The sequence below is a fragment of the Peromyscus eremicus genome, chromosome 7 (assembly GCF_949786415.1).
Source record: "Peromyscus eremicus chromosome 7, PerEre_H2_v1, whole genome shotgun sequence".
In the NCBI taxonomy this organism is placed as follows: domain Eukaryota; kingdom Metazoa; phylum Chordata; class Mammalia; order Rodentia; family Cricetidae; genus Peromyscus; species Peromyscus eremicus.
In genome coordinates this window covers 66,304,470-66,322,603 of record NC_081422.1, presented here as the reverse complement: position 1 = coordinate 66,322,603, position 18,134 = coordinate 66,304,470, and the positions used below count along the sequence as shown (strand labels likewise).

The 18,134-nt window shown below is 40.4% G+C and overlaps 1 protein-coding gene across 3 annotated transcripts in view; it reads left to right on the top strand.

The window, feature by feature from the left end:
- The window catches only part of Tcf12 (transcription factor 12), a 271,671-nt gene extending 254,740 nt beyond the window's left edge, over positions 1 to 16,931 (top strand). For all 3 annotated transcript variants that reach the window (XM_059268212.1, XM_059268213.1, XM_059268214.1), the window contains 5 exons: positions 3,397 to 3,511; positions 4,166 to 4,328; positions 6,559 to 6,791; positions 10,609 to 10,762; positions 14,619 to 16,931. In XM_059268212.1, the coding sequence (XP_059124195.1) occupies positions 3,397 to 3,511; positions 4,166 to 4,328; positions 6,559 to 6,791; positions 10,609 to 10,751 (654 nt within the window). In that variant the 3' untranslated portion in view covers positions 10,752 to 10,762; positions 14,619 to 16,931. The remainder of the gene's footprint in view (positions 1 to 3,396; positions 3,512 to 4,165; positions 4,329 to 6,558; positions 6,792 to 10,608; positions 10,763 to 14,618) is intronic.
- Positions 16,932 to 18,134: the final 1,203 nt, after the last annotated feature.

Here is an 18,134-nt window from a genome sequence, read left to right as displayed (position 1 = left end):
GGTTTCATCTAAATAAAAGAATTATAACGACTCCTCCTGTTTTAGTCCATTTTTTCCCTAAATGGAAATTCTGATTTTTTTGTTTTCAGGTTAGATAGTGTTTTTAAATTTAGAAATAATTTAGAATTTTTGGAAAATAATAGAAATTATACACTTAAGGAAATGTAAGGATTAAGGAAACAACAAATGGGTTAAACCAACAGAGTATTTTAAGACAGTGTTTAAAATCATGTAATTAGTCTGTCTATATATTGATAATGGTCATAGTAAAAACAGTAATATTCAGGAAGTAGTACAGATGGACTAGTTACTAGAACACAATCAGAGAACTTCATACTGATAAATTTGAAGTCTGTTCTTTAATTCATCAACTAATTAGATTTAACATGTTTTCCATTATGAGTACTAAAGTCATTGGCCAGATTGAAAAATGAAAAGAAGTTCCTTGTAGGTTATCCACCAAAGTCAAGCTGTGCACACATTGTGAAGGCCCAGTGTACAAGACTAAGTCATTCAGGAGGTTGGACCTTTTATTCTGAAGTGAGGTTCTTAGAAGATGGAAATTTAGAGCATAGCAGGCCGAGGGGTTTGCCTTCCCTGCTGCTCCCCCAGGAGTAGCAGCCTGTCAGCTGTATGCTAACGAGATGAACAATTAAAATGGTCCTATCTGGCTGGCCCACAGGCTCTGGGTGCAGACAAAGAACTGTTTATACACCTGTTGTTCATGTAGACAGCCATATCATTGTGGAGCCACAGATTAAAGGAAGGCTGTGGGAGCCAGGGTTGGCAAGGGTTAAAGAGAACCATTAAAACTGTGGAAGTCAAATTCTTCAGAAAAAGGGGAATCAAGTTACAAAGAAAAGGTTTCTGCTGACTGCATTAACATGGGAAACTCCAGACTTCAAGCTTTCTGCTAGTCTGAGACCATATTTTAAAGGTTTATGTTTTTACTACGTATGTCAATTGAAAAGTTTTTGGAGGCCAGTAATGTGAGTTCCTGTAAGAAAATAACCTTGTTTTGTTCCATTGAGGCAAAAATACTTGCTAGCATCTATATTCCAAAATAAGACACCCTGCCTTATTTCTTTCAAGGAGAAAGTAATGACCCTTTGCTGCAGAGCCTTTTGTCAGGAAGAGAGTCTGTACAGTACTTTTTATTAAGGTGCAAAAAGTTTAGTTTTCTTTTAATAGTGCTATTGAAGCCAAAGGAAGTCAGAAGTCAGCAGATGCATTGTCTCTGAACAACTCAGCTGTTACTGCTCAGGCTGGGCTTTGCTTGTGTGATGCGGACTGAATATTTGTGTATTTTGAAGTTCATAAGGCCATTCCTTTGGTGTTTTTTTTTTTTTTTTGGTTTTTGGTTTTGATAAATTCAGAATTTAGATAAAAATAGAATTAGCATCTCTTAACAAGATCTGGTGAAGTTTTAAGTGCACAAACTCACAGCAAGTTCAGCTTCTGCTTTGTCTCACAGAGATTTTCTGAACTAAGTTCCTCTATGGTATTTCACCTTTAAAATAGGTCGACACTTAAAAATAGCAGCTGTATGTTGTGTTTATCCCATGTCTTTTCATAAAATGAGATCTATTTTGTGTGTGTTCATGGGGTGTGTGTGTGCCTGCACGCATGTGTCAGAAGTTAACAGCTGGTGTCTTCCCCCCTGGCTCCCCACCTTATAGTATATATTGAGTCAGGGTCTCTCACTTGAACCCAGAGTTTGCCAAGTAAGCTCCTCTAGCTAGCCAGCTTGCTCTGGGAATCTTCTGCCTGTGTCTTCCTTGCCCTGAGATCACAAGCTGCTATCATTCCCACCCAGCCTTTATGTGGGTGCTAGGGATCTGAATACCTGTCCTCAGGCTTGTGTGACCTCAGCCCCTAGAATAGGATTTCCAAGTGGCCTCCTTCTCAGCAGTCAGTAGGAAGAAGGCACTAGTGAGTGTTAAGGACAGACTTGACCAGGCTGTCTTATGTCAGAGTCCCATGACACTGCTGAAAGTTTCTCCTTCAGTCTCCTTTCTTCACTGACTGTTAGGCTAAGTGCTTCAGGAGTTTTTAGAATCTTTAATGGGGACAGGGAATCTAAAGCTCGAAATTTTAAAAGTGGGAAGAGGTTGGAAGTCTGATGTCATTTTTATGGTCCCTCTTTGCTTTAAGGTATGATTCTAATGCATGATGAAATTTACATGGTTTATGGGAAAAAAGTACAGACTTGAATATCCAAAGGGAACAGAGTAATTCTCAGTGGTGGCTAATCTTCAGATAATTTTGTATAAAAAGTAACTAAAGAGTACACTAAAGAGTACATTAAAGATGAGACTAAGGGTAAAAGACAAGTATTTTAAAAGTGTGGTAGACACCTGGTATACTCTAAGCAAACCCACTGCCAGATGACCCCCCGAAACTCTGCTTTGGGTCTTTTCGTTTAGCTCACAGGAAATCAAAGGATAAACCCACATGAGGATATTTATACATCTTAGGATAAAATCCACAGTCATAAAAAGATAAAAAGGTACACCAATTACTTGGAGTATTCAATGCTTGATAACTTGTTAAGGCTGAAGGATCTGTTGAAAAACATTTCTCCTGTCTAATCCAGGCAGTAAACTATTTAATTAAAGGCTTAATATTCCAGTAGACAAGTCTGCTACTGTTCTAATAAAAAACTTTATTTGTAACCCGTTTCTCTTAAAATAGTGCACTATCTAATGGTTGGTGTTAGTGTGCTTTTCCTTCTCATTTGGGTCAGCTACAGCTTGGGTTACGTTTTTTAAAGCTTTAGAATAAAAATGAGGATTTCCATGCCCAGGGATGCAAAGCCTTTAGTTTGCTTTAGGTTTGCATTACAGGTGAGAGGGAGGAAAAATAAGCTGCTGTGTATGTGGGAAGATGCCAGTTAGATGAATACCAGTAGTACCTCCAGTGTGGGGCTGTTTTACTCAACACAGGAGCAGGTATGTAGAGTAGGTTTGGGGGCTTATGGGCTCTCTAGTCCTGTCCCTTTCAGAGTGTCTTACCTAGCTAGGATGTGGCATTCATTGGCAGCCCTTTTGGCTTTTACTAACAACACTCTATGGAATTTTAAAATTTGAAACTTAAGGATTCAAATACTTTTTTGTCAAGTATTTTAAAATGTTCACTGAAATTCAGAAAAAGTAATGCCCAAAAAGAGTTGTTAAATTCAGGTGGATAGTACTGTATTCTCTATAAAATCCTGTATAAGACTTAAACAGAGCCGAGTGAAGTGGTGCAGGCCTGTAATCCTGGTTATTCAGAAGACTGAGGCAGGAGAGTCACTTGAATTAAGGAGTTCGGGGTCAGGCTGACCTATCACAAAAAATAAATTTAAAAAAAACTGGCCACTTTGTGACTTCTTTTTGTTGTTGTCTTTCACTTTAGGTTGGACCTCATCGGGAAGATTCAGTTAGTCTCAATGGTAATCATTCAGTCCTGTCTAGTACTGTTGCTGCCTCAAACACAGACCTGAACCATAAAACACCAGAAAATTACAGAGGTAACTTCTGTCATTTTTTGAGTAGTACTGTAGAAAACAATGTCCTTTGGACTACTGTCCTGTCCATCTGAACTGACGTCTGTGGATCAGACTCTCACATAGTAGTGTTACCCTGTGAATGCAGAGGGTCACCGGCTAGTGTTTATTCGGCCATCTTGGCTGAGCCACCTTAACTCTATGCTGGCTGGAACTGGTCGAAAACCACAGTGTAGTACTCAGTGGTGGTCTGTCTGTTCTGCTCCTGTCCTGTCTGTTGATTACTTCCTCTCATGAGTGAGCCTGCACAGTCCCTACAGTCAATGAGAAATAGATTTCTTAGTCTGTTGAGAACTTTGAATTATAATATGTTGTTTTAGAGATTCTAATAGAACTGGAGAGACATAAAATTTTTTAAAGGAAACAAAAAAACTGTGGTCCTTGGTACAATATAGATTTATGAAAAATGCAAATATCTAGATAAAATTAGGACTGCTGACTACTTGACCACTAGTTTCTGACAGGTTCTTTCTGGCTCTAAATAATGTACATTCCTGTACCTCCAGAATGTTTCATACAACCTAAACCCCAAGTTTATCCTCTAGAAAGTTTTGAACCATCTTGATTGGAACATGTGAATCTAGACTTATATTTTATGTTTCTTTCCCTCTTTGTTAGGTGGCTTGCAAAATCAGTCTGGAAATGTTGTTCCAACAGAAATCAAGACTGAAAACAAAGAAAAAGATGAGAACCTTCATGAGCCTCCTTCATCAGATGACATGAAATCAGATGATGAGTCTTCCCAAAAAGACATCAAGGTCTCGTCTAGAGGTAGAACAAGGTATGTGTTAGTGTCCAGCCCTTAAATCTCACACGTTTGCCCTAGAGGGAAAAAGTTTTGGGACATTAAAGGGTGTCATGAGTTAGTAATAGCCAACTACAGTCTAGGTGCCAGTATATATATATATATATATATACACATACATAAATTTACCCATCTTATCCTCCCATCTCTAAAGAGAAGGCATGTGGATGTTTGACTGAAGGTGTGATTTCACACCCCTTTGTGTCTTCATAGAAAAAGGAACTGCTTACCTTGTCTCAGTTGTCAAAGTTTATAAAAAAGGCAGTGAGAGGACAGGTTCAACTGTTTGTTTTATGTCAGCCAGTAAATATTTAATCTATTAAAGAACTAAGTATATGGCAGACTCCACTGTGGTTCATGCAGGCACCAGCCTGTTGCTTATTATGTGGTATTATTGGAAACCACCATATGCTTTGGTTTTATGTCATTTGTGGCCAGGCTTGCTTTACATTGGCAGGTTTCAGTAGTTGCCACAGACGCCATTTGGCTCACAAAACAGGAAATATTTACCATTTGGCCCTTCATAGAGTAGGTTTGCTATTCCCTGATTTCAGCAGTAATTTGAGAAAAATGTAAAAATGAATAGAGTGATACTCTCAGGAAGAGTTTTCTGGAAATTAAAATTGACTTGCTTTCAAACATGAATTTGGACACATTAATACATTACTTTCAAATGATTTGTGTGCCTTCCTTCAGATTTTTTTTTAAGTTTTAGTTTTACATTAAAATTAGGTGATTTCGGGGGCTGGAGAGATGGCTCAGTAGTTAAGAGCACTTACTGCTCTTCCAGATGACCTGGGTTCAATTCCCAGCACCCACATGGCAGCTCACAACTGTCTGTAACTTCAGTTCCAGGGGATCTAACACCTTCACACAGACATCATGCAGGCAAAACACCAATGCACATAAAATAAATAAATCTTTAAAAAAACAAAAAAGGAAATATTGCAAAAAAAAAAAAAAATTAGATGATTGTAGCCTAGGCTGGTCTTGAACTCATGGTCCTCCTGCTTCAACCTTCCAAGTTGCTGGGATTACCCACATGATCAGCCAGACCCAGCCAGGACTTAATGTATTTTCAGTGCATCTTATTTATGGTATATAAATCATTTGTCAACAATATATCTATCCCTTACAGGTATTGATAATATGTTTTGTGTGTTATATTATAATGCAGAGGAGACTGCAGTGACGGAGCTAAAAGAAGCCATGACCCTTTCTTCCATTTCTACCCAACGAAGAGCTCCTTTGCCCTTGGCATTCTCACAGCTTTCAAAGCCTGAATGTTTCTCTTGAGAAAAATGAGTTTTTACAATGCTGTGGTTTTAATATATGTCTTACTCATAGGAAGGATGTAAATGAGAAAGTAAATTCAATCGGAGAATTCCAAAACCACTTCTAGGCATCTTGACTCATAGTGCTATTATTCTGAACAAATTTTAAGAGATAATTTGTATCCTTTCTTCTCTCCATGTCCATTAGGAATCAACAGACTTTCTACTCTAAAGGGCCAGATCATCGATACTTACAGTCTATGGGCCCTGATGTCCCTGTCACAACTACTCGATTGTACTTTTTAGCACCAAATAGCCAGAGATACATATAAGACAGTTTGTCCTTCAAAAAAAAAAAATTTCCCCCAAATCTCCCAGTTTTTTCGTCATATCGTCAACATCAAAACTATGTTTTGAGCCCATCTGTGTCTAGTCTTCTGTCCCTTGTGCACCAGGTGACTGCCAGAGTGCATGATGTGCTCCTGCTCCAGGTCAGGACCTTCAACACTCGGTGCATTTGAATCAATTGGGGCCTGCTAAGATGCAGTTTCTGGGTCTGTAGATTGGATGTAGACTTGAAAGTCTGTGTTGAACTGGTCCTGGTAACACTGGGGCTGCTGATGTGTAGATTCAATCTGTATAACAAGGTGGTAGAATTTAGTTTTGTTTCTTGTTTATGAATAATTTACTTTCGTAGAGAGGCCTTTATGCTAAAATGTGTGATGAAAAATGTATTAAAATCGTGGTACAACTTAACTAAATGACTGCTCAGGTACAGTGAAGAAGGAAAGGACTACCGAGGCACAGCAGTACAGCTGTTGCTCTTGTCGAGTAGGAGTTACACTTTCCATTTTCACCTGCATGCTTTATAATCTGGCACAGTCAGCAGATCTATAGCGAAGCTCATAGACACTCTTTCTACTGTTTTCCAGCAGTACCAATGAAGATGAGGATCTGAATCCAGAGCAGAAAATTGAAAGGGAGAAGGAAAGGCGGATGGCTAACAATGCCAGAGAGCGCCTGCGAGTGCGGGATATTAATGAGGCATTCAAGGAGCTTGGCCGAATGTGTCAGCTTCATTTGAAGAGTGAAAAACCTCAGACAAAACTCCTCATTCTTCATCAGGCTGTGGCAGTCATCCTTAGTCTAGAACAGCAAGTCAGAGGTAAGTCAGTCCAGCAGAGACAGACAGTCAGACATTTGTTAACTGTGCTTTGCTTAGGCAAGTTGTCTGAAAATTCTCTGAATACTGCTGTATTCAAGGACTCGGTGTCTATCTCTCACTGCTGAATTTATTTGTCTAGACCTACACTCCTCTCTGAACCACGTTGTGTTCCTTCCTCAGTGCTAGGTTTCCTCACATGCTTTACCCTGGGGCATCTACAAATATAGCTAGCTCCCCTCGGTCTTTATCACACTGGTGTCCTTTACACCCATGTCAGATCTCAGGGCTGCTTTATTGATCTCTATTAGAAATGCCATAAACTTCTAAGACACACCCATGTGTCACATGTGTCTGGTTTGAAAGGGTTCACACTTGATTGAGGCAACTATTCCTTTTTCATGAAGTCTGATGAGATCCCCCAAAAGCTTTAAAACTTCATTTGTTTAGTGTGTATTTGTCACAACAGCTCTTCTGTGCGGAGCAGTTATCAAATAGTAGATACTTCTGCCCTGGGGGTTCCACCATCTAGCTTGTCTTTCAGCAGTCACCTGTATAGTCCATCCGTTGCTAATGCTTCATCTACAACCTTTTTGCAAGGATTTAATAAACGTGGCTCTGAACCACATTTGCTTGTGAGCAACTCTCTCCCTCCTGTTTGTGTTGGGTTATCTAAATGTTTGTATTGGGTTTTAAATAGAGTAGGCAAGTGCTTGAAAACTACGACCATAATCCCTCAGCATCACTGAAGATGACAACTCAGGGAATCACTGGTACAAACTTTCATAAAAATTGATAGTACCTGAAAATTCTTCATCTCTATGTCCTTCTGATATGTTTGATGTGTATGAATGGTGCATAGTCACCCTGTTCCTAAAACCAGGTATGTGCTCATCTTGTTCAAAACCCTAGAAGTGTATGTAGAGGATAAATGTTCATGACACCAGATCTTGAAGAATTACAGCCTCCTGTGAAACACACAAAGGCTGGTTGTTGCTCATGTGATGATAACGGGAACATTGTTTTTTCCTTAGCCAGCCATTCTCATATTCATTCATTACACCACCCTTAATTCTTTTTTTTTTTTTTTAATTTATTTTATGTGCATTGGTATGAAGATGTCAGATCTCCTGGAACTAGAGTTACAGACAGTTGTGAGCAGTCATGTAGGTGCTGGGAATTGAACCTGGGTCCTCTGGAAGAACAGCCAGTGCTCTTAACCGCTGAGCCATCTCTCCAGCCTTGCCTGCCCACCCCCCACCCCCCCACCCCCAATTCTTGAGCTGTAATGAACACTTGGCCCCACTCTGAAGGCAGCAGGACACCAGTGTGAGGAAGTCCCAGACACGGTCTCCCTTCCCTTTTCAGCCCGTGGTACTTGAATTCTGATTTCACCAGCAATTTACAGTTAAAGCTGCCTGCTCTCTAATGGAAGTCTGAGGGATCAGCAAAACTGCCAGGATTTATTCTTGTTGAGCACCTTTTCATTCCCACATGCATTAGAGCTGAAAGAAAGAGTCGTTCTTTTAAAACTTTTGAGAGTGGAAATACCTAGTTCAAATCCAAGCCATTAAAATGAGAAATGTTTCATTATTTTAAAGAAGTTAGAAAACCCTGCCTTTCACAAGTAGACCTTGTTCATTTGTAACCTGTGACTCTGCAGCAGTCCTCTGCAGGCACTTAGACCAGAAACAAGTCGGAGAGAACATCCAGGCTTGTCCATCTACCTATTAACTAACTCCTAACTATACAGTTAGGAAGATAGTTCTGACTCTTTCACGTGTTCTGAGCTGTCTGTGGGATTCTTTACTGATTAGAGATGGATGAACTTAAGATACACTGACCTGCACCTGTGTTAGGGATTGCTTTAATCTCAGGAAGGCCTTTTCTTCTATTTTCAGACGAAAAGGCTGAAGTCCAGAGCCTTTGTCTTAACAGCTCCTTTTCAAGACTCCTTGGAAAGCATTCAGATGCCCTTTGCCCAGTATCTCATCAGCTGCCGGTGCCTGTGCTGGTCCTTTGCAGTGTCTTCTAAGCTTGATGTTGTCATGGCCTGGACTGTGGCTCCAGCATTTGAGATATTTGATAATATGTTCATTTAAGAAGGCTTGGTATACTTGCAGTTCTGAGCCCGGCAGTTTCTGTAAAGACATACTTTGTTTACTTGGCTTAGTAGGCCTAGTCTGGCCCCTTTTGGTTTACAGTGATGCTCCAGACTATGTCTGACCAACCCCAACCTGGAGTTTCCTAGGGCAGACAGACCTAGAGTTAGTAGTCATTCTTCATTTTTTTTCTCACCCTCCCCACTTCGTGGTGCCACTTAGGAGGCAGAGGCATGCAGATCTCTGAGTTTGAGGCTAGCCTGGGCTACATAGTGAGACCCTGTCTCAAAAAAACCAAACATACAAAAAAGTTGTCATTTCTATGAATGTTTTACTCATTACAGTTTAGTTTTAAATGATCCCTTTGTATCCATTAAGGTATTTTGAATCAGTCTGTAAACTGATGTCTATGACACTTGGCCCCCTATAGCATATGCTTATAACAGAAACAAAAAATTAAGTAAGGAACTGTCATAAGCAAGATACCTATGCTTACTTTTCCATTTCTTGTTTTTTAAAGATGTATTTACGTGGTTCATGTATATGCATTTAAATATGCACACCAGAAGAGGGCATCAGATCACATGACTCTACAGTTATAGACAGTTTTGTGCCACCCTATGGGTCCTGAGGTTTGAACTCAGGGCCTCAAGAAGACCCAGCCAGTGCTTTTAACTGCTGAACTGTCTCTGCAGCCCCACTTTTCTATTTCTTACGGTAGCCCCTATTCTTCTCACTTCTGAGAGACACCTGCATCACTCATCGTATCTTGTCATCTTGGCTGTCTTCTATAAAAAGTTTTAGCACCATCCTTGCTATACCACAGCCACAGCAAGAACTCTGTCATCTTATTCTGTGTATATATCAGGGTAGGGAAGGAAGGAATGCCATGGTCATCTGTCTCCTTTGCATTCATGTGTTCCCTACAAAGGAATAGTTTTCTGAACTGGTAAATGTGAGGTGCAGCACAGATGTCTTTCCAGGTAGAAAGAGGGTATCACCTTCATATCAATTCAGTGTACCCTGTCATAGCACAACCCATAAGAAGAACTTGATCTTGACTGACAAATAATGGCACTTGCCAAGATTTATTTAAAGATTAACATGTTGATTTCAAGCAGGCTAAACCCTAGAAGACTAAATAATAATCAAAAAATAAAATATAGGGCTGGAGAGATGGCTCAGAAGTTAAGAGCACTGCTTGCTCTTCCAAAGGTCCTGAGTTCAATTCCCAGCAACCACATGGTGGCTCACAACCATCTGTAATGAGATCTGGTGCCCTCTTCTGGCCTGCAGGGATATGTGCAGATAGAACATTGTATACATAATAAATAAATAAATCTTTTAAAAAAAATAATAAATAAAAAGGTTTTTAAAAAATAAAATACAAAGTAGTCACTAAGAATTCTGACATCTCATTTAATACTGAAGATTTAGTTCCAGCATATCATGGCTGCCTCTGTAAATTAGGAGATTTAATATAAAAATGAAATTACAGAGATTGATCACCCTCACCGAAAGAACAACAGCTGTTTGTTCAGCTTAAGACCCAACAGGCTTTATTCTTGGCAGGAAGATAGCCACAAGTTAAAGGCTAGCCTGGGTAACAGAGACCAGTCAGGCCTGAAGATCCAATCTCTGTGCCATTTGCCCGAGCCCTGTCCCCAGCCCCTCCTTCCACCTTCTTACATACTGATATCAATTCTCTCCTGCTATAGAGAGGAACCTCAACCCCAAAGCAGCCTGCCTTAAGAGAAGAGAAGAAGAAAAGGTCTCTGCTGCGTCAGCAGAGCCACCAACCACGCTGCCAGGAACCCATCCTGGGCTTAGTGAAACTACCAACCCTATGGGTCATCTGTAAACATCAGCCAGGTGCGTACGGGTCTGGAAAGGAAGTACAGGGGGATCACTTCATTTTAAAGTGGTTAGAACTGTGGAGCGGTTCTCTGGCAGGCTCTGGTGATTGTAAAGATCACATAATTTGGAATACAGTGATCTATGGGCCTTGCTGTTGTCTCATTAAAACCAGTGTCATTTTAGACCAAATTACTGTTCAGATCATTTGAATAGCCTGTGGCTCATAACGAAATGCCAGATCTTCTGAGTCAGCACGTGTGCTTTTCCCAAGAAGACAGTGTCACAGTGACTCCTTTCTCAGACTGTCTCTGCTCCTGCCTGTACTCCACATCCTACTATTCCCAAGCACTGGCGACACTGTGGAGCAGTCTGCCGAGTCTGCCGAGTCTGGCTCGGCTCTGCAGGATAGTTCCTGCACGTTTCACTTGGCTCAGTGATACAGTGTAAAATGCAGTTTCTGTGCCACTGTAGTCGTGAATGTAACACCCTCTAGAACCACTAGATGGTTGCTGGATGAATGTGAAGATGTTAGGTGATAGACCCAAAGTAGCCCTCTTTCTGGTGGGTGTTATTTAATGAAGGCTCAGTTGCAGAGTTAATATTTTGGAAGCTGATCAGTGTAAACTATAGTTAAATATTTTTAACAGTAGCATTTTAGCTAGTAGCATGGGTTAAGAGTAGAACTGATAACTTCATTTTGGGGATTTTTGGTTTTTTGAGACAGGACCTTACTATGTAACCCTTGCTGGCCTAGAACTCACTGTGTAGACCAGCTGCCTTGAATTCACAGAGATCTGCCTGCCTCTACCTCCCAAGCTCTGGGATTGAGGGCATATGCTGCCACTTCCAGCCATAACTTATTCTTATAACCTGTCTTCAGTACTGTATAGTTACTTTCTTAAGTTCTTTAACAGATCTAAAATAGTAGAGACAAATGGATGGGAACAGTATAAGCAAGTGTTACAGTTCTGTGGGGAAAGGTAGCCTGACTGCTCAGGAAGTCAGGCTATAACCTTGAGCTACTAGGATAGCTCTGGCAGCTGGAGCTGGTGAATGTAAAGGCCACATAATTTGGAATACAGTGATCTGTATTGGAACAGTGGGACAGCTCAGCTCTGGAGGGAAAGGTATCTTGACTGTTCAGGGAGTCAGGCTATACCTGGAGTTGGGGTGCTGTGGGGGATGGTCTCCCCACAGGATATAGCAAACCTAGAGAGCCGCTATAGCTGAACTTTGCTCAGCTCTTTAAGGAGGCTTCCCAGCAGAGCTCTGCTTCTTTGGCCGAAGATGTTGCTTCTTTTGCTTCACTCTGCTAAAAAGGAAACTCCTACAGAAATGTAGCAATCACCTCCTGCTCCATCTTGCTCAGCCCCCTAAGGGATGTCTTAACAAGGTTCTTTTTCTCTGCACTGGTGAATGAAGAGCTTCATACCCAAGACTTTTTTGAGAAAGAGATTTCTTTGGGAAGGAGGAGTCCAGGAGAGCGGCTGCCTCTACCAGGGTGGGAAAGAACAGCCCACAACTGACCAGGCAAGGTGGTTTATATAGGGTTTTTTAGGGGTGGAGTTTCTCCAGGGAGAAGATTTTCTCTTTAGGGATTGGTTAGTTTTTTCCTGCTCAGGGAAAGAGATGACACTGATCTCAGAGCCAAACTGTTTTTCTTTCACTGACCTTTTTTAGCTTTTTGGCCCCAATTCTAAGGCTAGGGCATATTTCTTTCACTGGCTCTGATTCTAAGGACAAAGAGTGTTTCTTTGGCTCTGGTTTCAGAGTCAGGGCATGTTTTTCTTGGTTCTGGGTTCAGGGATAAAGTGTTTCTTTCGCTGGTTCTGGGCTCCAGGATCAGGGTGGGTTTCTTTAGCTGGCCCCTTTTCCCTACAGTCAGGAATAATATCAGATGCAGTTTCCTTTGGTTAGCTCTGTGGCTCTCGTTTTGAGATGAAAGTCTGGAATTTGATAGAATAGTAAGTAAGCTGCTCTTTCAGTGTTGAATTTGGTTTATGTCACTACTACTTGGATCAAATTAGAGTGCAGTTGAAAATGCATGTGAAGAAAACAGACAGGCACTGATCAGTTTCATAAATAAGCGGTGTCTTCAGATAAAAACATGCCATTGTTTCTCGGTGCAGAGGTGACTTTATAGTTGCTAGGTCTAGAAGAGCAGTAATAAGAAGTAACTTCATACAAAGCTCAAGTCCTGGGTCTCCTCCAGCCTATGAAAAGGATATTTACACTGGACTCGGAGCCTGTTTTGTTCCCTCTCCGCTATTGTTGGTCTCTCTCAGTTTACTTCCTGATCTCTTCCTGTTTTGCTTTCTGCTGCTTTGGAATCTCTAGCCTTATCTTTCTTTCTCTATACTATGGAGCTACTCTCCCTGAGCGGTCCCTGAGAGGCTCAGTGGTTATGCGTGCTTGCCATGCAAGCCTGCAACTTTTGTTCAATCCCCAGAATCTACATGGTTGAAGGAGAGAAGCAGCTCCTGCCAGTTGACCTTAGACCACGTAGACACTCAGTGGCAAAAGTGCTTCTGCGTGGACACTAGTAGTAGTAATAATTTTGGAAATATACCAGATATATCCAGCAATTTGCCACCAATGTAAAACCAAATAGCTTTTAATAGTTTTCTGTCCCCTAGAGTATCACTGTTATCAAACAGTATTGTCTATCATCTAATAAGGAAATGAAAGTGTAATTCTTTCTAAACTGTTCCATTATAAGTGATTTTAATAGAGTTTTTCAGTGTTACTAATACATATATTGTATTGGGAACATATGCATGTATAAAATTGGAACTAATAAAGTAATTTCTTAAATTCTTTAGACAAATATTTAGTGAGGACCTACCGTGGACCAGCAGCTGAGGCTTCAGAACTTTCTATTTAAAAGAAATGAGTAAAACAATCAACCCAACATGGTGGGCTGGGGGCAGCAATGAGGGAGTGCTGTGATCACAGTGCTGAACAGTCAGTTGGTAGAAGGTATTGCCAACCTTACCTGTTCCCAAAATGGAAGTGTGCGTAGTTGGCCGATTCTACTGTTGTATAAGCTCTTAATCACAAGCTCTCCTGTACACACACATCAGGTAAAACTCCTGCAATCACAAACTAGTTTCTTTCTTTGGAAGCTTCACTTTCCATAATTCCAGTTTCTTATAGCCAACAGTAGTCCATAAACAATTTGTAATGAAGGCTGGTGTGGTGGCACATCCTTTTAATCCAGGTACTAGGAGGCAGAAGCAGTTGGATCTCTATAAGTTCTAAGCTAGCCTGATCTTTATATCAAATTCCAAGCCATGTCTCCAGAAAACACAGGCTATTTTTATATTTATTAAATTTATATTATTAAATTGCATTCCATCCTGCCCAGGAAGACACTTGCTCTGTCTAGTGTATCTACTCCATGTACACTGCTCACCTGCTGCTCACTAAGTAGCCATTTGGTCATCTTATCCACTGTCATAAGTACTTGTTGAAGCAGTCCTTATCATACTTAATAATGGCCCCAAAGCACAAACTTACATTACAATATATTGTTAGGAGTGTTCTATTTTATTATCATTGCCTGTATTTTACTATGCCTAACTTGTAAACTTTATCCTAAGCATTTATGTAAAGGAAAAATACTATAGTGCAAGTAAGATTCAGTTCTTTGCATAGTTTCAGGCATCCAGTGAGGATATTGGGCCATAGCTCCCTCTCATGAGGAGGGACTTCTGATAACCTTAAAAGAAAGAGACTCTTGTGTAAGTCACTTGGACTAACTTAGTGCAAACCTAGATATAATGACCAGTAACTGGGATTTGGGGGAGTGGTATTATTTTTAATAACTGTATGCTAACTGTCTGTCTGTCTGTCTCTCTCCCTGCCACAGTTCCAGTGTCATCAGTAGGCTAGATAGAAGGTGACCTCTCCTTATAAAGACTTGGACAACTCAGATTATCTGAAGACACAAACCTGACAGGAAGGAGAAGAAAAACAAAACACTTGAAGCAAGAAACTCAAATGTAATCCTATGATCAAAGCAACTGGTCAACACTTCCATCAGAAGTGAGGACAGGAAGCTCATCGAGAACGTCGGCCGTGAGGTGTTTGCAGCGCATCATTCTGCTGTGAGCAATGTGTCGCTTCTGCACAATCAGAGACTGTCTCATCTCTCCACTCCGCGTGGAAGTTGCCTTGTGCCTAAACTGAATTGACAAATGCATTGTAACTACAAATTTTATTTATTGTTATGGAACTGTGAGGTCTACATATAAAGGGAAAAGTTCATGTGGGAAGCTGATCCACACTCAGCTAATGCCAGCATTGTTCAAGCTGTTCACAAAGCAGTGGCAACCATTGGCCCTTAGCATTCCCGGCATACCTGTTAGTGTCTTAAAAAGGAAGGGAGTCCTTTGTTGCCCTCTCCGACCTTCGCCATATGAATAGTGTTTTCCATGAAATAGGAAAATATTACTTGGTATAGCATTTCTCTCTTGTTTTTCCACTCGTTATTATTTTCTCTTGGTGGGTGTGATATTTGATCTGAGTCTGCACAGTTCATGGTCACAGTCCAGAGCCCTCCTTGTAGCCCGTGTGCTTTGTCCATGTCCACGGTGACAAGCAGACACTATCTGTGACCATAGCCTAGCTGAGATTTTTGAAAGGGGAAATATTGTCCCCTGGATTTGCCCCAAATAAACATTGCTTTATTTCTAATCATCACTAAGACTTTTCAGGCTTCTAGGTTTCATAGTAAAGCTATAATAGCAAAAAGTGTAACTTACAAGGAAGAGTCTACTTTTTAGAAATTGCTTTGTTTTCCAAGCAGTAAGTACTACATAATATAGTACTTGTAAAGTGTTAGCTGTAAGTAAGCACAAAATGCATTCAATACAATACAAAGATGACTTTTCAGGCCATGATCATGGTGAGTGTAACAAAACCCGGTAGTCACTGGGACAGGCAGTGTAATGAATGCACACAACCACTCTGAGGCTAATTACCTATGGAATCCAAGAGCAATGGTCACATCTCCTTATCCTAGCCTTTACTTCTCTGTCCTTTGGGTGGCTGGTCAGTGGGGGAAGGGCAGGAGGGTGATTTAATCACCTGCAAACCGCCTGCCTCTGCCCAAGAGCCAGATCAGTACTGAGCTGTACTGTCAGTCCATCTTAGCGTCATGAATTAAAGCACCTCTGTCTCTAATCCTTCAGAGCTGTATTTAAGACACAGTAATCACTTCACTTCCATGAAATCTGTCTTCCACCACAGCAGCCCTGGGAGAGAAAAATATGCTGAACACAATGGTCTCGGCTAAGTAACTCCTTAGAGCCAGTATAAGTGGCAGTCTGCACACAGAAGAAAAACCCCAAGTCGTTCTGTAACTTAGAGACTCCGGAGAATTTGAAAGAACAAAAACTATTACAACAGCACTTCAGATCCTCCATCAGGACTATTTCTAACGAGTCAGTCTTTGGTGAATTTAGTGGACTTAATTTGTATACTTTAATTTGCATATGTTCTCCAGTTCCATCAGACTCTATCTGTGGCCTTGTTCTTCATTTCAGTGTTAATCGGCTAAAACAGAAGTTGTTGCTTATGATGTGTGAGTGAACATAAGCCACTGCCTGGCCTTTTTTCTTCAGAGCTTGTTGTCTTTTTCGCTATATTAGACTTTGCAGTATGCCCAGAAGCTTTCCTTCATAAAATAGAAAGAAAAAAACATTTGGCTTATTTTTCACTGTAGCTAGTCTTTTATACAATAATCTTGTAAGAAAATTTCTTGAATTCTAAATATTACTCTTTCTAGATTTTTGAAATCAAAAATTTTCAGTAAAAAGTTTCTTACTTTATTTTATTATATTAGGTAGTTAAAGAAAATGTAGGGTTATTTACCATAACCTGTTCATTAATATCAGAAATTTACACTAGCATTTTAAGAGCATAGTAGGTTCTAGCGTACCGTGTAGTTCCTATGGAGTATTGTGAGAGCAGTTGTTGGAGATGAGCTGCTTTTCATCTTGTTCTCCAGTTTCCATTGTTGGTTTATTGCAGCTTTGTATCCTGTGTCAAATTCAAGGTATTATTGATAAACCTTTTCAACCAGCAGCAAGAAGTTCAAATTTTTTTTCTGTCACTGTAACAGAAAACACAGTATGTATATAACATTTATGTAGCAATAAATGTGCCATCCTTTTTTTAACATAGTAAACTAGTGAGTTTTTTACACTCCTGTTTCCCACAGAATAATGTATTTTGTTTTCTGTACCTCCTTCCCCCAAGTGAGGCTCCAACAACTTTTCCTGTCTTCACTAACTGTGACCCCGCAGGACAGATTGGGCTGGGAGAGCTAAGAGGGCACCCCAACCCCGGTTCTCCTCTTGCCCTACTGTGCTGGCTTCTTAAGTCTTCCTGAAGGTGGAACAAACAGAAGTCTGCAGCAGCAAAGAAAACCTCCTCTTGCAGATGTAGAGAAGAATGAAGACGATGGGAAGGACTTCCGATGAGGGTTTTTAAATTAACAGCTCTTAAAGCACCTTCACAATTTTTTTCTGTCTCTCTTCTCTCACCTACAACCAAAAATAAATAAGCAATCGACCTGCCATGATAGGGGGGTGGCAATATTATGAAAAACTCTTTCATCCGTTTTTAACACCACATCCATGTATGCATGTATACATGCATGCATTGAATTTGTGTGAAGACTTCATGGGAAGCCTGAGATAGGGACCATCTGGAGGTCCTTTGCATGAAGAAGGCAGACTGAGTCCATGGGACCCTGACAAACCTTTCTTTTGGTGGATTTTGAACTTTGGTGTTGATGTGAGACCCACCCAACAGATCATTTTACTTCTTGTGTGATTTGATAAATATAAACTTAGTAGTTTGGTTTTATACAAAATGATAAACTAAAAAAACTCCATGCAGGAAGAAAATATCTGATGTTAGAAGTGAAATGAGATCTAGAGAGCTAGTCACCTTATCTCATTAACAGGTTCGTAAGAATGAGCCCAGAAAAAATCCTGTGTCCAGGAGCACTTACAGCTGGTCAAGACTTAAAACTTTTCCTACAGAAACCCTACCTGCCTTCAATTCTTTTCCCTCTGTACAACTTCTAAGGGCTTCAACTCAGTAGTTTCATTTTCTTTATGTATTTTCACTAATTTCTCTCTAGTTAATGAATTTTTTTTTCCTTCCTTAGAAACTCAATTATTTTAAACAGACATTACATAAGAGGTGGCGTGTGTGTGTGTGTGTGTGTGTGTGTGTGTGTGTGTGTGTGTGTGTGTGTGTTTAGCTAAAGAGTGTTAGTTTTGGCATCAGTCAGTTGATTCAAACCCAAGCTCAACATCTAATTAACTCCATTTCCTTGTCTGGAAAATGGAGATCTGTACAAGAATTATGT